Source organism: Carassius gibelio, chromosome B21 (assembly GCF_023724105.1).
Source record: "Carassius gibelio isolate Cgi1373 ecotype wild population from Czech Republic chromosome B21, carGib1.2-hapl.c, whole genome shotgun sequence".
Classification (NCBI taxonomy): domain Eukaryota; kingdom Metazoa; phylum Chordata; class Actinopteri; order Cypriniformes; family Cyprinidae; genus Carassius; species Carassius gibelio.
The window spans coordinates 22,955,773-22,981,565 of NC_068416.1; the positions used below are offsets into that span (position 1 = coordinate 22,955,773).

General features: G+C 38.0%; 1 protein-coding gene across 1 annotated transcript in view; it reads left to right on the forward strand.

Moving 5' to 3' along the window:
* The window catches only part of LOC127986182 (probable E3 ubiquitin-protein ligase HERC1), a 55,061-nt gene continuing 29,268 nt past the window's right edge, over positions 1–25,793 (forward strand). The window contains exons 1-25 of the mRNA XM_052588435.1: positions 1–290; positions 6,800–7,766; positions 9,253–9,348; positions 9,462–9,647; positions 10,646–10,957; positions 11,426–11,522; positions 11,722–11,976; positions 12,504–12,631; positions 12,722–12,866; positions 14,093–14,264; positions 14,623–14,757; positions 15,570–15,735; positions 16,933–17,058; positions 17,158–17,379; positions 19,780–19,932; positions 20,119–20,251; positions 21,174–21,365; positions 21,652–21,864; positions 21,971–22,144; positions 22,467–22,578; positions 22,961–23,084; positions 23,736–23,907; positions 25,104–25,401; positions 25,485–25,563; positions 25,650–25,698. Coding sequence (XP_052444395.1) covers positions 6,834–7,766; positions 9,253–9,348; positions 9,462–9,647; positions 10,646–10,957; positions 11,426–11,522; positions 11,722–11,976; positions 12,504–12,631; positions 12,722–12,866; positions 14,093–14,264; positions 14,623–14,757; positions 15,570–15,735; positions 16,933–17,058; positions 17,158–17,379; positions 19,780–19,932; positions 20,119–20,251; positions 21,174–21,365; positions 21,652–21,864; positions 21,971–22,144; positions 22,467–22,578; positions 22,961–23,084; positions 23,736–23,907; positions 25,104–25,401; positions 25,485–25,563; positions 25,650–25,698 — 4,672 coding nt within the window. The 5' untranslated portion in view covers positions 1–290; positions 6,800–6,833. The remainder of the gene's footprint in view (positions 291–6,799; positions 7,767–9,252; positions 9,349–9,461; positions 9,648–10,645; positions 10,958–11,425; positions 11,523–11,721; positions 11,977–12,503; positions 12,632–12,721; positions 12,867–14,092; positions 14,265–14,622; positions 14,758–15,569; positions 15,736–16,932; positions 17,059–17,157; positions 17,380–19,779; positions 19,933–20,118; positions 20,252–21,173; positions 21,366–21,651; positions 21,865–21,970; positions 22,145–22,466; positions 22,579–22,960; positions 23,085–23,735; positions 23,908–25,103; positions 25,402–25,484; positions 25,564–25,649; positions 25,699–25,793) is intronic.

Genomic DNA, 25,793 nt, shown 5'->3' on the forward strand with positions numbered 1-25,793 from the left:
TAGCACCAGCTTGCGGAGCTGCAACCTACCCTACTATAAACACCCTCAGCGCGAGATTAACCGGCATTTCTTCCTCGCATTGCGTAACTCCTCTTTACCGAGTGCCGTTTAGTTATATTTCATTCAAAATTGTGTGCTTTTGAAGGTAAATACAGGATATGGTTCACAATAAAGTACATGACTGACGTCCTTTCTGGTAACGTTAGGCAGCAGGTTTAAAGAGCCTTGCAGGGGGCAGTTGGTCTGCTGGGCGTGAATGACAGAAGGAAGACCGTAGATCGGATCGCTTGGTAAGCATTATATACATTGTCTTTTTTATGTTTCATTCGACAGGATCCTATCTGATGAATTGTGTGTTCTCGTATCTGTCGTAACTGATGTGGTTTAATAGTTCGTTAAACAGTTGAGCTCGTCATCATATGTCAGCTATTTTTGTATCTATCACTGTTGCTGAGTCCCAGCTGATGCAACAATGTAAGTCGTTCTTAAGTGACAGTTCATGCATGTTGCTCTGGTAGCTCATCTTAATGTGGTTACATTTTGCATAATGCTGTATTTATCATAGAGCGGGGTTTAGATGCATGGTGGGTTGTGTGACAGATCATATCTGATGTTTTCTGGTCCATCATGCTGAACAAATAGCAGTTTCTTGGGGGTGATGTGGTGAAGTGGTTATAGATGGTGTGTTCAAACCCTTCAACCCTGTTGAAAAGACCAGGACGTGTAGTTTTATTTGCTGGGTTGGATGCCTGTACTGTTTTTACCCTGTCAACCAACTTCATTAGAAGGACCATGCTGGTTAAAAAATGCTTTCTGCTGGTTACACTAGTTAAGCAGAGACAAGCACCAAACTATGGAAATTCATGCTAGCCTAGGATGGTCTTTTCCGCAGAGAACAGGTGACCCATGAACCATCACCATTGTTTCTTCAAGCAAGCCATTTTAAAGGGACAGCTCACCCCAAAATATAATGCTGTTATCATTCACTCACACTAATATCGCTGCAAACCTGCAACAATATTCAACACATATTCAAACTTAAATATATCTAAATATTCTGCCTCAGGTATGATGCCAGTGAAGTCAAACGTCATTGGTTCTTGCATGTCTTGTAGAATTTGTGGAATTAAACATGCTATAATTTTTGAATGTTTGTAAGCTGGGTCACCATACTTCCACTTGTTCTGGACGGGTTTTCTAAACTGCCTAAATTGTCCAGGTTTTGTCTTTTTTTTTTCTTGTTGTTTTCATACTTGCTTAAAGTCATGACTGAAAAGGAGTTTGACCAATAGCATGCAGGCCTTATGCATAATATACCAATTGCTACATGCGAGAAGGTGTTACCTACAGAGAACAGTCATACCAATGCATATTTTAGTATGCATTTATTTTACTTAAAAATTCCTGGGCAGGACATGTCCATGAAAAGAGGACGTATGGTCTCCCTACATGAGTGTAAATGTCCTGTTTCCAAACAAAACAATCACATGGTAGATTTGGAATATAATTCACAAGTCATATAAAGTAGTTTATGCTCCCTTATTTTGTCATTCTTTTTTTACCTTGACCGCTTGATTCCTCATTGACATTCATTATATTGGCTTCTGCAAAATATTAGTTTGCATTTCATTGAAGAAAGCAAAAAGTTAAAGGTTTGGAATGACATAAAGGTGAGTAACTGATGACAGAACTTTACCATCGGGTTTCTCCAGAAGAGTACAGACGGTTACATAGGCTAAAATGAATGATTATATCAGGTTTAATAAAATAATTATTAAGTTTCTCAAAACCTTTAATGTTTTTACAGTGTTCAGGAGACATTTTGCTCTCAAATTCAACAAAAGCCTCAAAGCTCAGCTTTGTAGTTGTGCATTGAAATCTCGGTGTGCCCCTATGTGTTGATGGCCTCTGTCTGAAATGTGATCAGACTGGAAGTAAGTTTTAGCTGTCATTGTTCAGACTATCACCCCCCTCAGACCATTCTGAATAGCTGAACTGAATCCACTTTAGTCTCACTTCATCAGAAAGTCAACAGCAATAGCACTTGGCAATGGAAAATCTTGTCTGGACAGCTTTATGTTTGTCTGATTGATTCAAGCTCAGTCCTTCACCTCTGTGGCTGGGAATGACCCTGTGGTTCCATATGTGCTCTCTGTTTTCGGTTAACATCATTTGTGCATTCCGTCATTTGACTCTGGGCTCATTTGCATCAGGGGTTTCCAAGAACTGCTTGAAAACATTTCAGGAATTATTTCTATTAAGGCAAAAGAGACAGTCCCAATTTTTAATGCTTCATTGTTGTTATACAGCACTCTTTTGAATGCTTGTAAAAAGATTCAACACTACAATGCCTGTGTTGTCATTTAAGAAAGGATTTCCATTAAAAGATGTAGCCTACTTTCATAGTAATGCTTTGGTAAGATGTGATTATGTACACACAGACATTAACAGGATGCACAAATTGGTAAAGCATTGAGATTAGGATTCACAAGGGTCTATTTTAATATTTAATTTTTATATTATTAATGGTTAACTTGGGTATTTTTAACCATCTTTTGAATGTTTGATTTAATCATAGTGTTACTTTATCAAACTTGATTGGATTGATTGTTATAAAGTTAAACAAACATGGTAAACCGCATATACACAAGATGAAATCTATTGCTAGTGCTTATTGATGTCGGTGCTGTTGTTTTCCCACCAAAATGGCATCACTTCCTGTAGCATAATGTTATTAAGCATAAAGCGATTTCACAAAAGTCTAACAGGATGGGCAGTGATATTTCACAATATTTCACAAAATTTGAATGAATATATCCAACACATCTGAACTTTTTGGCGGGAATAACCCAGCCATTATTCTGTCCTCTAGTTCAATTTGAAAAGAACACCCAACAGCTATCAGATCAACACTAGTTTAAAACTGATCTATTTGTAAATGTGCTCTAAAGTACTATTTGTGTGCATAACCACCTCTTTCCCATCATTAATAGTAACGTGTAACTGAAGATTGTCTATATTTACACCCAGCACATTGTACTCGCGCCAGTATGTCTGTTGTAAAGTGGTAAACACCTCAGAGTATAAGCTCAGGATCTCTTTAAACAGTCCGAAACATTAAGGACTTGTTATTGTCATGGTTTTTGTAGGATTAGTCAGAGATCCCGGGAATGTGACACTCGGTCCCACACCACTTCCCACATAACTGTGAAGCAGCCTTGAGAAGCATCCTCTTTATTTTTACTCCTAGTGAAACCCTAGAGGCTGTCGGGTGTAATAAATTCCGGGGTGTAAGACTCGGACGTGGAAGTGCTGGGTCATGTTGCCCAGCGGGTGGTAGTGGTAACTTGCTCGAAGTGACGAGAACGCCACCGGGTTCACTGACGTGAGAGAAACTGAGGCAGGCGTTCACGTTGCTCAATTCCCAGACTGATGGTGTCTGGTTCATTCAAGGTTTTAGTCCTGGAGTTTTTCATTTTAGATCATACTGCTGTGCAAGTGTTGGATTCATCATGTCAATCATTAATGATTTCCAGATATAATCAAGGAAGGTTTCATATTCATATTTTAGCTTATCATATTTTTCCAAGACTGAAATATAATATCGTGACTCGTGAGAATGTCTCTCATCCTAACCATAATAAATCTGTGACATTGTGAAATATTATTACAATTTAAAATAACTGTTTTCTATTTTAATATAGGGCTATAGCTATCGAATATTTAATTAATCCAGTATTCTACCAAAAATTCCATAGAGTAATCAGATAAAATGTGTTTTTGCTTAATTAAAGTGCAATATTAATTATGCAAGAGAAAATAAGACTCCTAATAATTCTCTAAAAATGAACTACTAAGTTTCTGTTTTAAAAAATATATATTTTTATTTTTTAAATGCATAGAATGCACTGCATAGATCAAAAATGAACATTTAATTATTACTAGGGCTGTCAAATTATTAAAATTTTTAATCAAATTAATCAGAATTTTCAGTGGATTAATCATGATTAATCACTGTTTGCAATTACACCTGAATCCTAACCATTTTTTTTTTCTGAAATGCATACCAAAAGATAAATAACAGGACACAGATACATAATTTTCATGTATTGATGCATCAATACGTGGTTCTTTTTTTCTGGATTTCAAAAGTTTAACATTTACTTAGATCAAATTTACCTGAGCACTATATCAAACCATGCCAATTAACTACAGATAGTGTAAGAGTTTTAGGTGAACCAGTGGTTAAATATAGCCACATATCTATGAAATTATGCATAGAGAAACTCAAAAGAATGAACTCAGAAACACAAACATGCGCCCTCTGCACTCTGGGCACACTTTTGGGAGGTGTTCATTTGCTCTGCCACAATACTTTAGGATCGATATTTTCACGTTCTGAAGGCTTCAAGTGCCAGTAAAACCAAGTAAGAATGCATATGCTTTTTCAAACAGCTGTAATTTTCGCTGTATTGCATGTAGGCGTTCTGCGCACGCGCAGTGTGAAACACCGGACGCTATAACAGGAAGAAGCTCCAGCGTATCAACTACCAAAGTCGTCTCTGTTTATCGAGCTTGGCATGAATGTATTTGAGAGTAACTCGGGTAAAACCTTAAGCTTCTTCTGTGTTTTCGTCACGGCGCTCGCGCTGTTTTTTACTATCTTGAGAATTCAGAGATCGACGAGACTTTCCTGCCCTGAATAATTTGTCACACTGCGCATGCGTGAAATGCGTTAAAAAATTTGACGTAATTAACGACAAACAACTGATTAACGTCGTTAACACGCTATTTTTGACAGCCCTAATTATTACCCATTGTTTCTCTGTCTGTAGTTGTACTGTGAACAATGACAAGAAAGTTGACCGATGAATTAAGTGCATTTAAGTGCCATTCAGTTGGGTTTTAAATAAAGCATTTTCTGAGATGCATATTAAACATCAAACACATAAAACATTCATTTAATTTTTCTTTTAATTATTGAACATTAACTTAAATTTTTGGTAAACAAAGGGGATTTATTATTAAAAATAAAACATGGAAGAAATGTTGTGTGATTAAACCTTAAAAAAAAAGTTTGATTTTTTTTATTTATTAGTAGGCTATGTACATTCCGCTGAACAATAGTAATACATATCTGGCAAATGCTTGTCTTTTAACTAAACCAGACTTTTATTTTGACGGGTTGATGTACTTTTAGAGTTCTGTGTATGTGATGTGACGCTAGTTTTACTCAAATCAAACGGTCAAATGCTCATGAAGGGACTGTCAGAGCAGTTCTGGAGATAGGGCATATGTGTGAGCATCGCAACACATGTTTAAATGAATCTACACCCCACCTCCAGCAGTCTGGTGGTGTTGGAATGCTCGAAAAAGAATACAGTCGCTAAAAAAACTAATTATTAGTAGAGTTTGAACTTATGCATCGCATACTCAAACTGAGGTTTTTAAAATGTCACAGCTCTGAAAACAAATGGAGATTTTCGTTGTTACGTCTTCAGATGAAAGCTAACTGTCTCTGAGGTTGGAAAGAGACCCAGAAAGGTGAACCCTGGGAGTTGTCGGGCTGTTTTCATCTTCACAGCATCTGTCATTAGGTTATTTGTAGGCTAGTTACAGCTGCTGGAGTCTGTAATCAGTTTTAGATATACTAACTAGATTAGGGTGAAGTCTAAACCTTCTGATTAATGAGTCACAATGATGTAAGGGCCAAGTGATTCGCTGTTTATCTGTAGTGCATGACTATTGTTGTCATCAGCATAAGTAAGCTGTGCATAATGTGACCATAATGTGTTCTTCATGTTTAATCAGAGCGTGCCTCAGGAAAATGACCTTGATTTACTTCTACATATGGTTTCTGGTACATTTCTTACATCCTGACTGGGGAAAACAAACGCAGACTGTTGCAATATGCACCATAACAAACAAAACTTTAAAATGCCAGACATAAGCTCTGCTCCAAAATCTATTTAGCTGCCTAGAAACTTGACTGGATATATGTAATGCTTCCTTATTATTTAGTAACAATGAGGCATCTCAGCTTTCTGACCCTGCTTAGACAGCAACGAAACTACCACTTTCATGCACCAGAAAAGTAGTAAGGACATCGATAAAATAGTCAATTTGTCATCAGTGGTTCAACCTTAATTGTTGCATGTTCATAAGAGAACTACAATGCATGTATTTGGATTCCTCTGTGTGTAAGTGCATCCAGGTTGTACCTCAGAAAGCCGGCTCCTGTGTCAGTAACTCTCCTGAATGCACAAGATGTCACATGGACTATTTTAATGATGTCCTTACTACTTTTCTGGGACTTGAAAGTGGTAGTTTCGTTGCTGTCTAAGCAGGGTCAGAAAGCTCATGGATTTCATTTAAAATATCTTAATTTGTGTTTCAAAGATGAACAACAGTCTTATGAGTTGGGAACAACATGAGTAATTAATAACAGAATTTTCATTTTTGGGTGAATTATCCCTTTAAATCAACCACTTTCAGACTTTCGGGCTTAGAAGAGTTCCATGAACTTAGAATATGTAATCACCCAAGTGACAAAATGCTAAAAGATGTTCCATTTTTTTATAAACACAAAAGTCTATTGTCAGTAGCATAGGGATGCATAAAGCACCTCTAACACACAAGACACTTTCAAACCCAGCAGGTTCCTGTTGGTCAATGTGGTGAATAAATGTTTTATCCTCATTCAAAACTCATATTGACTCCTATTCCTATTGAAACTGATCTCTTTGCTAGGTCTTGAACTGTATTTTAAATTTTCTTTTTCTTTTTTTCTCTCTTCCAGCTATGTACCTCTTGCATGTGAATAATGTCCAGTGATGGTGCCTTCTCAGACCCACATAATGCTCAAGTGGCAGGAGCACCTGAACAGCTCCTGGGCGGCGGAGGACAGCGTTCAGACAGCCACACGCCACGGAGCGGCAGCTCTCTATGCAAAACTGGTTTACAACAAGGAGGTTGTGGGCTTGGCCCAACCAGTGCAGGACCTAATGGGTCCACGCTTGCCTGACTTCCAGTACGAATCCAGCGCTGAGGAGGAGAAGGAGGAATATCTGTCCGCGCTGCTCCACAGTCAGCGATGCCTTGCCCACCGCATGCTGGCGAGGACCCCCTTTGCCCTATCCCTGCACCACAGACTGATGGTCCTCCAGAGGGTGTTCTACGCCCTCCATAGCAAGTATCATGACCGATTCCGAGCACCGCTGCCTCCCCAGCCCTCATCCTCCAGTGCAGAAGGGGGTGCTCTAGAGTCAGTGTCTGAGCCTTGGCCAGCAGGCAGTTCCCGTTCAAAGTCGGGCACAGATGTTCTCATTGAAATGGGAGTCCGGACTGGGTTGAGTCTCCTTTTTGCCCTACTGAGGCAGAGTTGGCAGCGTGGGCGTCTTGAGAACCCACCAGACGTAGCACTGTGCAACGAGGTGCTGGCAACCGCGTCTTCAGTCCTGGCTGCCCTGCCTCCTCTTTCCTTGGCCAACGAGAACAAGATCCCAACAGTGGGGCTTGACTGTCTTACGCAAGTTGGAGACTTTCTGAAGAAGACGGCGGTCAGCGGGTCCGGGGCGGATCGGGCAGGTCGCAGGCTATCCCTGGAGCTCCTCCTCTCGTTAGCCTTACAAAGAGGGTCCTTGCGCTTCCTTCTGGAGTGGGTGGAGGTGGCGCTGGCTGCCTCTGCTTCCTCTACCACGTCTAAAACAGTTGGAGTGGGTTACGATCTGATCCATCAAACCCTGCAACAGATGCGCCAGCACATGGTGTGTTCTTGCACTATGTGGCTGACCTAGCGGTCATGCTAATAGCATGAGTGAAGTAATATACATTAATACTAATGGGCTCTAATATAGAAAGCTGTGCCTCTTTCAAACACAATTGGGTATAGAGTTACGGTGCTGAGGCAAGGCTAACACTTTCCTTCCTTTATTCATCCCACCCTCAGCACTTAAAGCAAATTGTTGTTGCTAATAGCTACTGCTAATACATTACTGCCATACCGTAGTTTACCCTTCTGTATTCCTCTCATGGAGGGCAGGAATGATTTAAACGTATATCTCCTTGCTCTAACTAATATTGTGGCTTGCAATTGACCGGGAGCTTTTGGCCATCTTCCCAGATCTGAAAGCCGCCGGAGCCACACCAGACCTGCCATGTGCCATGCTCTAATTTATTCATGTCGTAATCAATGGGAAATATGTCTACTTCAAGACTTTAGTGCTTGAAGTTCAGCAGAACTTGTTCCCTGTACTAAAGGAACTGTTTGGATAAAGATTTTCCCACTCCTGATGTCAAGGTTAATTCGTTCTCTGGACCACTAGCTGGTTATGAACGTAGCCAAAGACTTTCTTCAATCAAAACATAATAAATTAATTTCCTTTCATGATAATGTCACCTGGGCAACTGAATAATGCTAACCAATAGACAAATAATGATTTGAATGTTGTGTTTTAACCAACTTTGGCATTCAGGTCACTTTTTCCTAAAAATTCCTACTATACATTTTATTTTCTCTAGGCATATTTTGTTTTAATCCATTAAGGAAGTGACTAGGGTTGCCATTTAACTTTAGGTTCATATCATTCAATCGGTTTTGGCAAATTAAAAAACATGAATGCATGCTTTTATTTTAAAATCATATTAGCCAGCCATTACCAAGATGTCTTGGAAAGAGTTCATTATTTGGAACACATTGTGTTCTATTCTAAGCATTATATTTACCCTATTAATTTCTTAGTGCATGGTATTAATCTGATTGTGAACCCTTTTATTTGTGCATATGTTTAATTTAATTTGTTCTGACCTCGTAATTCTTAAAGGGATAGTTCACCCAAAAATGAAAATTGTCATTTACTCACCCTCATGTTCATTCCAAAATTGCATGATTTTCTTTTTTATGTTGAACATAAAAGAAAATATTTGGAGAAATTATGGTAATCAAACAGTTGATGGTTCCCATTGACTTCTGTAGTATTTATTTCCCTACTATGGAAGTCAATGGGGACCAACAGCTGTTTCGTTCTTAAATAAAAAAAAAAAAAATTGGTTGTTTATTCAACAACCAATTGATAGAAACAAGCCCCTACCCTACATTTTTTTTTATTTGTTTTTTTTTTTAATAATCTGTTTTACTCCGCTTTGCATCATTAAAAGAAATATATATATTTGGCCAATGGTTCTACCATACTTCAATTAGCCATAGATATTGCAGCTGCTAGTATTATTGGTTTTAATTTGTTGTTGTTCCAGGCTGTTCGTGGTGAATCCGTCAATACTCAGGTGCTGAAGAAGGATGCAGATGGACTCTGTAGCCTCTCACATGTTGCTCTTTGCCTCTTTGAAGAGGTGTGTTTGTGCAAATAAACCTACAAGTGTTCTGAAATATACAGTGTTAACAAAAAATTGCCAGGCTTTGTCTTCTGTGACAGATCTTTAATCTGCCTGTGTGTGTGTTGTAGATCTGCACCCTGGCCTCTAACTGCCTGTGCTCATGCAGCGCGGGGTCTTCCTCTTCCTCTGGCTTGGAGAATGATGCTGTCATGGTGTACGTGTGGGGCAGCAACAGCAGCCATCAGCTCGCCGAGGGAACGCTTGAGAAGATTTTACAACCCAAACTGGCTCAGGGCTTCAGCGATGCACAAATGGTTTGTGTGGGTTTATGTTACTCAAGAGTATTGAAAATCCAAATAACTGGAAGCCGTCGTGAAGCTATCATTAGTTCCAACAGAAACAGCGTGAGGACGAGGAGACTGATCTCTCCAAGAAAAAATTAATGAGCGCGATTGAAACACTCAATATGACAGTTGTAAAACAGAGCTTTTAGTTAAAAGGTCCCCTTTTTCTGTCTGGTCTGTAAGCTCATTCATATTAGATGGACAAAACTGGATGGCACTGCAATTTTTCAAATTATGGAGGACTTTGGTTTCACTTTCCTGTATGACAGAAAAAACGAAATATATGTAAATTACATTGTTAGCTGCATGAGATGCATCATATAGGGCCAAATATATAGAGTGTAAAATTATTTAATTAAATATGGATATTAAAATATTAATATTTAATTAAATATGGATATTAAAATATGTTGTCATATTTTCTTTCTTTATTTATTTATTTTTGGTTGTTTTTTTATATTTAAACTTATTTATTTATTTATTTACAGCTTTAAGAGGTGACCAGAAGTGAAGGGGTGGGATCTGTAAATGTATTTATTTAATTAAATATGCATATTGAAATGTGAAATTATAAGGGTATTTTTTTTTCTAATTTGAAAGGTAATAGATTTGTTTATATATATATATATATATATATATATATATATTATATATGTATATATGTATGTCTATATATGTATGTGTGTATATATATATATATATATATATATATATATATATATATATATATATGTATGTGTATGTGTATATATGTTTGTGTTTGATTATAATGTAACAGTATGTGTTGTGCAAAGACTAATCTGAAGTCTCTGCTATTTAATATGGACATGTCTTTTCATTATTATTGAGATGCATTTTGGATAACAGCAGCCACATAATAAACAGATACACTGATACAGTTTAGACCATCTCTGTTGTTAATTCAATTGACTTTGCTCTAAACGCTACTCTTCCCTTTCCACCTTCAGATTGAGGCAGGCCAGTACTGCACGTTCTCTGTATCTGCCGATGGGGCAGTGAAGGCTTGTGGGAAGGGTAGTTATGGGCGGCTGGGACTGGGAGACTCTAATAACCAATCCATGCCCAAGAAGCTGGTCCTGGAGCCGCCTCGTACCATGAGGAAGGTGTCGTCTTCCAAGGGATCAGACGGACACACGCTGGCTGTCACGGCGGAGGGAGAGGTGTTCAGCTGGGGAGATGGAGATTACGGCAAACTGGGCCACGGGAACAGCGCCACACAGAAATACCCCAAGATTATACAAGGCCCGCTGTTAGGAAAGGTGAGAAAGGGTGTTTTCTACATGCAGAAGTTATTATTTGTACGTTTGGATGCGAGTGTCTAATTTATAGCATTTCCCTCAACTGCATTGCATTGCCTTTGCAAACCCAGAAAACCTAGAAACAGCATATAAATGTGTTGGCAAACACTCTAGCTACTCAATAGCATATATGCGAAAACCCTAGAAACAATAGCATCACCATAGAAACATCTTAACATCACCAGCTCAATAGAAACTACACTAGCAACCAAAGAACACCCTAGCGATAACAAAACAAGTAAAAAAAAAAACCTTGCTATCACATAGCAAAGCCTTAGCAAATCAAATCCCCTAGGAACCACAAAGCGATGCCCTAGTAACGACAAAAGAGTCCAACAACAACTAATATTTCAGAAACAGTAACACATCTCAAATCTCATAACATCATTTCAATTGTTAAAGTGTGTGTTGGCTGTGTGTGTATTGCAGGTGGTGGTGTGTGTGTCTGCTGGATACAGACACAGCGCTGCGGTGACTAATGATGGAGAGCTGTACACCTGGGGGGAAGGCGACTTCGGTCGACTCGGTACATCATTCTCCTCTTACAGACCATCAACATCACTAAACACACACAAACACACACCTGAGGTCTGAGGATCTATTCTTAGAAACATGGTTTTGTCAGTGAAATACAATTCACTATTGATTTCCGGGAGTTGGTTTTAGAGTTTGAATGACTGCTGTGCACGGTGCACACTGCTCAGTTTTCTCTCTTTAATCCATAGAGAAATCATTTGCCAGGCAGTCGACAGGACGCCTGATCCCTCAGACTGTTGTGTCAGAAGTTCTGCCTGTCTGTCTCAGTCTCGTTTCTCCTCTGTCGGCCGGTCATGTAGGTCACAGCGACAGTCACAGTCGTAACGTGCCCACTCTGGTGAAGGACATCAGTGGGGTCGGGCAAGTGGCCTGTGGCAGCTCTCACACCATCGCTGTGGCTCAAGATGGACGAATCGTCTGGTCCTTTGGGGGAGGAGACAATGGTATGCTGATGTTTCATATAAATGGCCATATTCTGTAGTATTTTATTTAATTTTTATTTTTTTAAATCTCTGTAGATGTCCACATTTTCCTCTTAAATCAGTCGGAATTTAATTTCTGATTTCCATTTTGAAAGTGACGTGAGATTCAGCCAACTATGGTGACCCAAATTCAGAATTCGTTTAACCCATCCAAAGTGCACACACAGACAGAGCAGTGAACACACACACAGCAGTGAATACACACCCGGAGCAGTGCCTTGCTCAAGGACACCTAAGTCATGTTATTGCCGGCCCGAGATTTGAACCCACAACCCTATGGTTAGGAGTTAGCACTATGAGATGTCACATGTGCTGACAGACTCAAACCTGTTTAAAAAAACAGCTGTCGTAAAGTGTTTTCAGAAGGCATAATATAAAGCCAGTAGTTGAAACAAGTGCAAACACGGGCTCTGAATTGGACTCACCTTAAATTACTATTATTCATGTTAGAGGCAGTTCTGTAAGTGTAAACTGTGTTTGTGTTACAGGTAAACTGGGACATGGGGACACAAATCGTGTGTACAGGCCTAAAGTTATTGAAGCCCTACATGGCTTCATTATCAGAAAAGTGTGTGCTGGGAGCCAGTCGTCACTGGCTTTGACATCTGCTGGCCAGGTATACACAACCTCATGTATAATGCTGAGCAAATATGTACCGCCCATTTAAATTCTGACGTCTCTGTGTTTTGGTGTGTGTGCGATGCAGGTGTTTGCGTGGGGCTGTGGCTCATGCCTCGGCTGCGGCTCGTCTGAGACCACCTCACTCAGACCTCGACTGATAGAGGAGCTCAGTATCACAAAAATCATAGACATTTCCTGTGGAGACAGCCATTGTCTCGCTCTGTCTCACGGTAAGAGAGATGGAGATTCCGCTCTTCTACAAAATGTAAAGACAAGAACTATTATTATTTTTTTCTAAATTAAGTCTACAGAGTATGATGTGTTTTACACTGCATATTTAAATTTATTTGCATAAATAATGCATTGCAAATTATCATCAAATTATTTTATAGTAATTCAGTTTATAAAAACATTATAGAACATTTTATAAAAATAAATTGTTGATCAGTGCTGTTTCATTCGTATCTTATTTTGTTATAGTATTTTATTCTTATTTGATTAATTATTGTTATATTCATACATATTTAAAATTTGCATTTTGTTTTTGTATTTTTATTTTAATATCCGTTTACTTTTAATACATTTTGTCCTTTTTTTATTTGATTCTTTATTTATATATATATGTATATATATATATATATATATATATATATGTATGTATATATATATATGTATATATATGTATATATATATATATATATATATATATATATATATATATATATATATATATATATATATGTGTGTGTATATATATATATATATATATGTGTGTATATATATATATATGTATATGTATATATATATATATATATATATATATATATATATATATATATACATATATATATATGTATATATATATATATATATACATATATATATATATATGTGTATATATATATATATATATATATATATATATATATATATATATATATATATATATATATATATATATATATATACATATATATATATATATATACATATATATATACATATATATATATATATATATATATATATATACATATGTATATAATATAGCTGTAATTTATTTGGATTTTAGTTTAAGTTTTAGGAACATACCAGTTAATTGCCAAGACAACATGTTCATTTTGTTTCAGACTTATTGAAATTAAATTAAATTAATTTTAACTGTAGTTAACAATAACGACACTAAGGATTACAGGAATATAATACCAAAAACATTTATATTTTTCATTATTTACTCACCTCATGGAATCCCAAATGGAGAATTTGGAAATGAAAAAAAGTAGTCTATACAACTTGTGTGCAATATTTCAATTATTCTGAAGCCATCTGATAGCTTTGTATCAGAAAGAGACTGCAATATAAGTTGTTATTCATCGAAATTGGATTTTTTAGATTGATGCTGCATTTAGTTTTTTCTAAGAAAATGCTTGAGTAATTTCATTGGTTTGTGGGACAGAAAACGAGGTGTTTGCTTGGGGCAACAATGCCATGGGGCAGTGTGGGCAGGGCCATACCTCAACGCCAGTCACCAAACCCAAGAAAGTGATTGGTTTAGAAGGGGTGTCAATACAGCAGATTACTGCAGGCACCTCCCACAGCTTGGCCTGGACAGCGGTTCCCACTGACAGGTGAGAAGAGAGAGAAAACTGTGTTCATCAGTTGAGATTTGATGGCTTTTCATGTTTGGTATTTAATTATCTGCTTCTCTCATTGTTTATGGATAATGCAAATGGAATAAAAAGCCCCATCTTTCTGATCTAAACCAAAACCAATTTGTCCTTAAATGAGTTTGAGTCAACAGGAAACGGCACCATTCTCATATTTGTAATGCAAATCAAACCGGTATTGCTATCTAGTGTGAGTTCCACCGCTAATGTTTTAATACAATCGCATTTACATTTTCCATTATTCACAGCTGTTCAGGTGCTTTGTTTTCCTGACAGGACTGAGTGTGAATTATCGGTGTGTGTGTTTGTGTGCTGGCAGGCAGCTGGTGGCTTGGCACAGGCCGTTTTGTGTGGATCTAGAGGAGAGCACGTTTACATACCTGCGCAGTTTCCTGGAGCGTTACTGCGATCGTATCAGTGGGGACACACCACCTGCACCTTTCCCCTCTAAGAGGTAAACACCTAGCACCAACCCTCCCAGATTTACAGATGGATTGTGATTTGCATGATTTTATTTGTTATATTTTGAGCTTCTTTATTTATTTTTAGTTGAAATTATGATATAAAAAATGTCTGTTTCACTCTACAAAATGGAGAATAAAGTGCCATTACATATTATGGACGGATGCTCCGACAATGCCAATCTGATTCATAGACATTTGCGATGTCAGATGTCAGTAGTTCACATCTGTCAACTGCAAGCTTTAAGATTACATAAGAGCTGTCATACAGATTATATAATATCGTAGATCTTTTCCTGCTGGTGCCTCAAGATGGTAAGTGATGTATGTTGACCTTGAGGTCAGAACATTTAATTCTGCACCAGTGTCTCCAAAGAAAGAGAGAGTGTGCGTCAAATGTCTTGATTCTATTACTCGGAAGCTCCCAGGAAACGTTAACCGTTTTATTTTATTTTATTCTACTCCTCCAACCACTGACCTTTAAGTTTCTTCTTCAGATTTTTACTGTTTCTCAAGTCGCTGCATGCATAGCAGTGCCCTAGCAACCACCTAGCACACCCTAGCATTGTGTCAGAGAGTTTTGCATAGGCAAGCGCAAAAATTCTGCTTTGTGTCAATGTCAGCTGCTGAAAGACACTCCTATAGCAGGAATGTCTCACACACACACAGCCGCAGGGGTATCTGGCACAAGCCCATAACCGTCTCCATGCCCACGGGGATGGGGTCAGAGCAGCATATGGCCTGGCACTCCGTAAAGGTCACTCTAGACTTCTCATCTTTAAACCTCTCTCTGTTTCGACTCCAGGGAACATCACCAGTTTGTGTTGCTGTGTATGAAACTCTTGTCCATCCACCTGTCATTGGCCCACGCAGGGGGAACGGGGGCCACAGTGCTGGGTGCTCAGGGTCGGCCCCTCAGGAACCTGCTCTTCAGACTCATCGACTCTAATGTACCAGACTCCATACAACAGGTCTGCTGTGAAACAGTACTTTTGCTGCATTGTATGCTAATTCAGTGTTGCTTACAGTTATTGGTTCTGCACAATTCAGAATAATTTGCATAAAATGCATCACCATTTTTACAATAATATTAAGCAGCTGTTTGCTTTGACTGTGTTCAACATTGATAATAATAACAAATGTTTCTAGAGCTCCAAATTTAGCTTTGCCATTACAGGAATCCATTACATTTATATATATATATATATATATATATATATATATATATATATATATATATATATATATATATATATATATATATATTAAAATAAGAAAGAGGTAATTTAAATTATAATAATATATTTTGTATTACTCTTTTTACTGTATTTTTGATCAAATAAATGCAGCCTTTGTGAGCATACAAGAGTTCTTTCTATAATCATACTGACCCCAGACCTTTGAAAAGTAGTTTTTATTTTTCCTTAAATTTAATTTTGAAGAAACAAAGCTTGCATAAGGTGCTGAATAGTTATAAATATCTGTTTCATAATGTGATTTATTGTGCTCTTTGGCTAATTATACTTGGCTCGGCATACTGTATGTTATTTGTCAGTAGCTGTGTTTTCATCCAAGTTGCTAATTTAATTTATGCATGAGAATGAAATATTGCAATAAATAAAACTAATTTCTGAATGAAGAACATTGTGTTCAAGAGAAAAAAAATGGCTCTTTTTGATGGGAGCTGGTGAAAAATAGAAATTGTAGCCATTGCGAAAGCTTCTGTGACTCTTTCATTAAACGTAATAAATTGTATTTTTTATTATATTTATTTTTAATATATTTTTTTTCCCCACACGAAGTAAAATTAGTATTATATGTTTATTATAGGTTTTAAAAAAATTATATATTTTTTTCCATACAGCACTTTTAAGGCTCAAAACAAATATTTTGTCTAATTTCGATCTAATCTAATTTCTGGCAACAGTACATAACAGTAAACGACTCCAGCCAATCAGAATACTTGCTGGAGTTCCGCCCACATGTCCAAAACTCTTAAGATGATGGAATCTTTTGGCTCGGTTTTCTTTTTGAGGGAGTTTGCAGGGTACACGACTCTTCACAGCCTTCAAGAGTTCAGTTTAACTTTTTGACTGAATCATCCGTCAGAATGCCAGCGTATGAGTCATTCCTACGCCATGATAATTAATTTTTGTTTGTGTGTTGAGGCGGTAATGAGCACGCTGTCCATCGGAGCATCTCTGTTGCTGCCTCCTCTCAGAGAGAGAACGGAGCTGCTACACTCGCTGTTACCTCAGGGTCCAGAGAGCTGGGAAAGCCTCTCTAAAGGACAGGTATGCAAACACAACTATATTAAAGTCTGGCGCATATATCAACATTTGCTGAGAAACCCCTGCTGTTCCTCGAATGATTCTGTGTGATTACTATTACAGCGTCTACAGCTGGACATGGTGCTGAACAGCCTGCAGGAACAGAGTCACGTGGCATCCCTGCTGGGATACAGCTCACCTGGGGAGTTGAGCGCAGGACTGGCACTGCCGCCCACCCCTGACCGCCCCACAGGAAGTGTTAGCTCAGGCTCAGAAGCTCCAGACCAACTCCACCTGGCTGAAGTGCTCCTGAAGACCTTGCTGCTCAGCATCGGCTTCTATACAGTCAGTTCAACAGTTTTTTAGGTTGTTAGACACCAAAGTTGTTCTTCGTTTTCAAGCCTCAGTTGATTTGAATTTAAATTAGCATATTAATTAACATCTTTCCCAAATACTTAATGATTCCAGGTTTTTCCTATGCTGGTTTAGGAAAGGAAGTATGCTTTTAAAACTGCTATTTGATAAACTGACAATCATGAAGTTGGCATCTGGACCCCAAACTATGTACATCTTGGACATCTTTTGGACACTGATTTTTTTAATTTGTTGATTTTATAATTTATAATATATAATGAAGAGTTATTATATAAGAATATAATATATAATTGACAATATATTTAATATATAATTAATGTAACTTATAATATTAATTTGTTTTTTTTTCTTGTAATTTTGAACAGAGCAAGGCTGCATTTATTTGATAAACAGCAAAAAGTAATAGTAATATTACACAATTTTAATATATTTTAAAATGTTATATTCTTATGATGACAGCTGAATTTTCATCAATGTTGCTCCAATCTTCAGTGTTTATTTGTTTATTTGTTTATTTATTTGGGTCCCCATTAGCTTCCACAATGTGGTTGCTAGTCTTCCTGGGGCCCATAATGTGCTGAAACGTATGTACAATTAAAAATACACAAATATAATATACATATAACTTACATATAACATAACCACATGTATACATTTATCCACATATACACATTCACACACATACAACATTTGAAAATGTCAGTACCTATATAAGTCACAAATTAACTGGTGTAATGCTATTAATAATAATCTGTTTTAGAGTCTTCTTAAAATTACATATGTTGGATATATACCTTGTTCTTAAGTCCAATTTATTCCAAGCAGATGACGATCTAACTAAAACTGTTCTTGTCATACAATTGGACCTTGCGGATGGAACCACTAACACAACTGAGCTCACCTGACGCGTAACATGTGCGTGACAATTCCCACTAAAAACCAATTTATCTACAAAAGATTTTGGATTGCTTTTAAATAGAGCATTGTGCATATAACAGAGAAGACTTATATTAAGTTTGTCCTCCACCTTTAGCCAGCCCAAACAGGTATGCATTTTATCCACACTGGAGCGAAAAGAGCAACCAAGGGCTACTCTTGCGGCTCTGTTCTGAACAATTTGTAATTTTTTTCAGATGTCCCTGTGCAGCACTGGACCAAATTACTGGGCAGTACCCCAGATGTGACAGAACTAAAGATTGGACAACTGTTTTCATAACTAATGGTGGACAATATACTGAACATCTCCGGGAAAAAGCAATGCCTTTGGCCATTTTAGACACAATGTGGTCAATCTGATCAGCCCAAGAGAGCTGACTATCCAGCTTCACACCCAAGAGTTTAGTCTGACTCACCTGCTCTACCACAGATGTATCAATAATTAGATTTAAGTTGCAAGGCTTGCCAAGCATACGTTTAGTACCAAAGACTATACATTTAGTTTTAGATATATTGAGAGCTAGTTTATTAAGTTTCACCCAATTTGTAATGGCATTAAGTTCATTCTGCAAGGTACAACTTATATCAGTAATTGTAGGTGATGCATAAAACATTGTAGCATCATCTGCATACAGTACAACATCTGCTCTTGAAACAGCATGTGGCAAATCATTGACAAACACAGAAAACAACAATGGACCCAAACAGCTGCCCTGAGGAATACCACATGACAACTGTTTACAATCAGAAAAGCTCCCGTTGAAAAATACCCGCTGACTTCTACCAGAGAGATAACTGCCTATCAAGGACACAGACTGATGTGAAAACCCATAGCACTTAAGCTTAGACAGTAAAATGTCATGGTCAATAACATCAAAAGCTGCTGTGAAATCCAGCAGCACAGCACCCACAAGCTTTTTGTCATCCATAAAAGTTAGCCACTGGTCTACCATTTCACATGATCTTTCAGATCACTCTAATAAGTTGTTTTTGTGCTCAAGAAACATTATCAATATTAAAATATAAAAAATATTTTTGTGCAAGGAACAGCATTTTTTAATGTATATTTTCAACATAAATATTTTGTAACGTTTTAAATGTTTTCACAGTCCATGGTGAACAAGATTTTTTTTTTTAATCTTACTTAACCAAAAAGTTTTGAATTTTAGCATATAATAATACTAATTTAATTTAATAATTTATGTATGCAAAAATGTAAACCTGTTTCTAAAGCTCTCTGCCTACTTCCTACATGGGAATTGCTTGTAGGAAAAGCCAATCAACTGAGATGTTTTGATGTAGATAAAATTCAAAATAAAATTCTAAAAGGGATTTAATGTGTGATATATTTTAGAAAAAACTTTTAAAAACTCAAAACACAAATCATAATATGTTCTCCTTTCTGTTCACTCTGTTCCCTGGTTGTTCATGCAGGAGCGAGCGTTTGGCGAACTGGAGAAGAACAGTGATAAACAGCAGTTCAGTCAGTCCCAGAAACAGACGGAGGCTCCATCACACTTCCACCACTTACTGTCAGCCCTTCACAGACACCTGCTGGCCCACTGCTACATCCACACAGGCGCTGAGGTACAACACTGACACATTTCCTGTTAAAACCCACTCCATATGAGAGCTCCCACTGGCTGCCAGTTGCAGTGGTTATGCATTGTAGTTTTAAGAAACAAAATACTGTTTTGTGAGCATGTTTAGTCAAAAGTTCTTGTTCCAGAACCCGGGGGTGGTCTGCATAATAAGTCTTTGCTTGTTGTGTAGGATGACATTAGTGTGGTGCTGCTCCATAAACACCTGTGCCTGCTGCTGCCTTACGCAGCCGAGACCTTCAGGAGATCCACTATTCTGCTGGAGGAGAGCACACTGGACAAACATGTCATCGAGAAACTACACAGTGAGAACACACTTTATGTGCCATCCATCCATCAAACGAACCATCCATACATCCAGTCACCAGCCGTTTTCAACCCACCCATCTGTGTATGCATCCATCCATGTGTCAATGCAGTAATTCGCCCATGCATATCCCTATCAATCCATCAGTCCATCCATCTTTACATCCATACGTTCATTCATGTAGTTGTCCATTTTTCTGTCTGTTTGTCCATCCATCAAACCAACCATTCTGACCAACCTATCCCTCCTTTTAAAGTACCCTTCTGTCCATCCCTTGATCTACTGTATCCCTTTGTCTATTTATGTAGCCATCCATCATCCTCTATTCATCAACCCATCTATTCATCTCTCCATCTATACTTTTGTCCATGTAGCCAATGCCATCCATCCATCCATCCATCCATCTCTTCATCCCCATTCATCAGTTTATCATCTATCCCTTTTTCCATTCAAACATTATTCATCAATCCATCTATCATTCATCCATCCCCCTTCTGTCAATCTATTTATCCACCCATCCATCCATCCATCCTTGTAGCCATTCATAATCAGTCCATCCATCTATCTAGTATTATCCATTTGACCAGCTATTTGCTCATCCATCCATCTCTCTGTTTATCCATCCCACCATCCATTAAATAGTCTTCCATTCATTCATCCATCCATTTCTCCAAACATCTATTTATGCAGCCATCCATCCATTCATCCATTTATGTGGTTATCCATTTGTCCAGCTATTTATCCATCCGTCCATCCATCTATCAGTCCATCCAACCAGAGTTACTAGAGTATTCACATGTCCATCCGTTCATCCCTCCATCCATCTATTATTCCATCCATTTATCTTGCCTTCCATTCCTCCAATCCTGGTAGCCACCCTGTGATCCAGACCCAGTGTATTGAGTTATGTTTCTCTATAGCTGTGCTGTTTGGTTCGGTGGCGGGCAGTCTTCTGTGTCAGGTGATGTACTCGCTGCTCCTGCTGCCATTGGCTGTGGTCAAACCCCTTCTTCCTCACCTGCTCACTCTGCTTGAACATCTCAATGAGCTCAACTGTTACCTGCCCAACACTGCTCACCTGGAGGACATGGAGCTGGAAGGAACCTCAGAAGGTAAGGTCCAGAATTATGTATTTCTGTCATTCTCAGAAAACATTCCGAATACCTTAATGCATGGTTTGAACGGTTCAAAAACAACTTAATCATTTACAAATGAAAGATCATCAAGATAGATACAGTACACAGGCCTACTTCTACTAAGCTAACCAAGACTTATCTTAGCACTTGCATATTATTGCTCTTTGGTTGGTTTTGATTGCTTCTATTGTTCTCATTTGAAAGTTGCTTTGGATAAAAGCGTCTGCTAAATGTCTAAATGTGAATGTACTTCCTATTGCAGAAGCATCTGAAACCTCTGAGCCAATCACAGTGCCAGAGTCAGAAGACTGGGCGTGGCTACTAGACCTGGAGAGGTCTTTAGCTCTTGCCATTGGCCGATGCCTGGGAGGTATGCTTCAGGGCCCGCCCCCTTCCATCCAGGAGAAGACCGCAGAGTTCTGGCTGTGTAACCCGCTCCTGAGAAACGGGCTGGAGATAGACTTTGAACAGCTGGGTAATGACCTGCCAACAGGAAGCAACAGCTTATCGTTTGTTGTGTGTTATGAACACGCACATAAATACAGATAAATAAATACTCATCTGTGTACGTTATCCTATAGACTGGGCAATGGGTTGGCTGACTGAGGCCGTGTTCATGGGTTGTGGAGATGTAAGACTAGCTGAGCTGCGGCTGTCGGAAGAGAACACAACGTTCGTGGAACTCGCTCTTGGCTCCCTACGAGAACCTGCCAGCGCCCTCTGGAGGAAGATGAAGGAGTATGCAGCGAGTCGAGGTAAGAGATGGGCAGGATTTGTTTAAGTGCGTAAAAAATGAAAAGAAGGTAAAATATTGCAAGACATTTCTTTACATACTTTTTTGGAGCCAGATACTTAGAAAAGTGGCTTTTGCACCCGAGGAACATTTTGATAGTTCCTAATATGACCATAGAATAAAACCGATCCCTCATTCGTAGCTGGAATGTGAATTCTATTCCTTACAAATCTATGCCTATATCTATTGTAAGAATTACCTGATTTTATTTGCACCACAAGAACTGTGAACGATCATCATGTTCCTGTCTAAGTACTGACCATCACATGTGTGTTTTTACCCAGACTGGGACAATGGTGGATCAGTGGGAGACTCTCTGTTAGAGACGGCGTGTCGCTGTAGTTTGGCTGCTCTGCTCAAACATGCCGGCCTTCATGAAGCCTACTGGCAGGATAAGTAAGTGAGATCCACACCTCGCCCTCATTCTCTCTCTTCATTTAGATGTCTTGAGCACCTTTTGTCTTCCCACGTCTCCCTTCTGCCATAGTGTAATGAACTCTTTAATTAGTTGACCCAGATTAAATAAATATATGCTCTATTTAACGAATGACTCTGTATGTGAATATTAAAGTGTCAGTGCCTGTCTCTCTCTGTACTGCGGGACATCTCACACGATAAATTCCTCAGCCATAATGACTCATTTGTAAGAGTGAGAATTTAGTGAATATGAATTGACAGTCATGAATATCCAGATCAACCTTCTGCAGCAGCAGCTGGGATGAACCAATAGTTTGAACACTCCGTGTGTGTGTGTGTGTGTGTGTGTGTTTGACTGCAGATATGAGCCCTGTGAGGTGCTGATTGAAATATATCAGGTGGTGTATAAAATCCGCAGCATTCTGCTGTCTTATAAAGAGAGCGTAGGAAACACAACCAGCGTCCAAACAACTACCATCAAACAGGTAAAACACATTAATAAACCAGAAACCAGTCATATATACACTACTGTTTAAAAGTTTTGAATCTGAAGAATTTTTATTTATGCTCTTATGCGGTTTATAAAACGGTTTTAATTTCCTTTAAAAAAGTTAAAATGCTTTAGTATCACAGTCACATGATCCTTCAGAAATCATTCTAATATGCTGATTTATTAATGTTGGAAACGGTTGTGGTGCTTAATTTTCTTGGGAACAGCATTTATCTATTTATATTGAAATCAGTCAGTAGTTTTTGGCTCTTGTTTTTGAAAGAAATTTAATAATATTATCCAGAACATCTATTCAAATATAAAGCAGATATTTTAAATGGTAATCTTTCAAAATATTGTTGTATTTTTTTATTTAAACGTAGCCTTGGTGAGCATAAGAGACTTCTTGCTTTATTTACTATATAATGGCCTATGTTTTATGCACTCCCACTTTAGAAACATGATAATAAACTTGGGTTTAAGTTTGAAACTATTTTTTTGCTACACTTGACAAAATTACTTGTAATAAAATATTATATAGTGACTTTCCCTACCTCCCAATTTCTTTATGCTGATTCACACTAACCAGGGACAAATGAACATTAACCAACATTATCACTGTTACTCTGTGTTTCACCGTGTCCAGGCTTCATTGGGCTCTCAGAGTCCCATTGAGGAGAGGCAGGATGCGGGCAGTTCTGGAGAGCAGACAGGAAGAGACCCAGATCCTAGCAGCCAGTCACCCCACACAGCCGAACACAACCAGGACGATCCCTTAGAGGAGGAAACGCCCAGCATCAGCAGTATGTACCTGCCGGGTAAACACGCTGCTTTCTGTGTTCTTCCCTCACAGAGCAAGTGTGTCCTTCTGTTCAAACAAGAACCAGAGGTTTCTTTGTCTCAGTATCTTTTTTGGGGCCCACAGTTCAAGGATTAAATACTAGAAATACATAATTTGTATACTTTAATTGAATGATTATCTTAGTACGCTTGTATTAAAATATATGTAAAAACATTGTCACAAAGGACATTTGCAGTTTTTGATTTGTATTTTAATATGAACGTGCAGTAGGATTTTGTCATGACCTTTCCATTTTGTCGTTGTTCTTATTAGTTTTTAAAAAGACATCTTGAGATACCTATTGTTTTATGTATAAACATTTAAGATCGCATGTAATCAATAGATTTAGCATGGTCAGTGCAATTTTAATTTTATTGTATACACTTTATACACTTATGCTTCTTTATATTTTGAATTGGATTTTAATTGTTATATATTGTGTTTTAATTTAAATTAATTATATATATTTTTTTAATTATGTATTATACATAAAAAAAAAAAAAAATATATATATATATATATATATATATATATATATATATATATATAAAATTGTTTTATTTTTTTAGTTCATTTCTTTAGTTATTTTGGTGCTTAAGCTTATTTTGCAAGGAAACAGTTCTTTATTATTTTACATTTTACATATCAGCCAATATTTGGCATTTGTCAAATATGCAAGAGTATTATAATGATTGCTTTTATATTATTAGTAATAGAAAGGCAAACATAATATTTTCTTGTTTGCCACCAGCATTAAGCAAATACGCATTTATTTAATTTAAACAAATCTTTGAATGACAAATGAATATTTAATTTCACAAACCTTGCAAACAAGTGAGATCTTGTGAAGTGTGAATTATTATTATTATTATTTTTTATTATTTTTTTTATCCATCATGATCGCATGTTCTCTGTGTGACGATCGGCCCATGTTCATTGAATGCTTTAAACTTTAAACGTTAATTCAAATTATGCTGCACTTTATGTATTTATACATACACACACACACACACACACACACATATCGGCTATCGGCTGCTTTCCAAGATATCGGCATCAGCTGCAAAAAAGCCCCAGTATCGCTCAACCACTAATTAACAGTAAAATCCCTAATTATTTTTGGTGTTGTATTGTGTAATTGTGATCCATTTGTTTGTGTCCTCCACCCCGCAGAGGTGCTGCAGTGTTTCCTGGCCACCCGTGAGGCCATGCAGCTCCAACAGAACGAGACTGTGTACGAGTCGTCTGGCACTAGCACGTTACCCAGCAGCACTGAGAGCCCTGGGACGCCAGACAGGGAGCCCCCCCAGCGTCCCTGGGACCACCACGGCATCAGCGACCAAGGCTTGTCCTTCCCAGCAGCCTGCCACCTGCTGGTCTCACGCTGCCTTTTCCTGCTGCTGGGTGTCCGAGCTGCTTGGCAGGAGGAGAGTGTGTCGTCACAGACGCCCACTGAAAGCAGCTTGGCCAGGTTTGTGTTGTTTGCGATTACAAAACATTTGCATGTGCGGGTGTGAACAAATCTGAAAGTAATAGATCTCTTTCACAACATAGATCTCCACCCTACTGTGAGGCGTTAGGATCAAAGATGGAGTTACACTCATCTTCTGAGAGAAGATTCAGTGAGAGAGAGGTATTTGTGTTTCTTATGTTTCCCCCTAGTTTAATATCAGGGAATTCGTTTTTTGATTTTGTTATTTGTAATCTGTTTTGTCACAGACACCAGATGAATCTAAAAGCTACTCAGGGTCATTCAAAAATAAAATTGGTGAGTGGTGTATGAAGTAGCATCTTATTTTGTAATAAGTCTGATCTCGTATGTCTGATCTCGCACATATTGGATCTATTGCATGTTTCATCTCT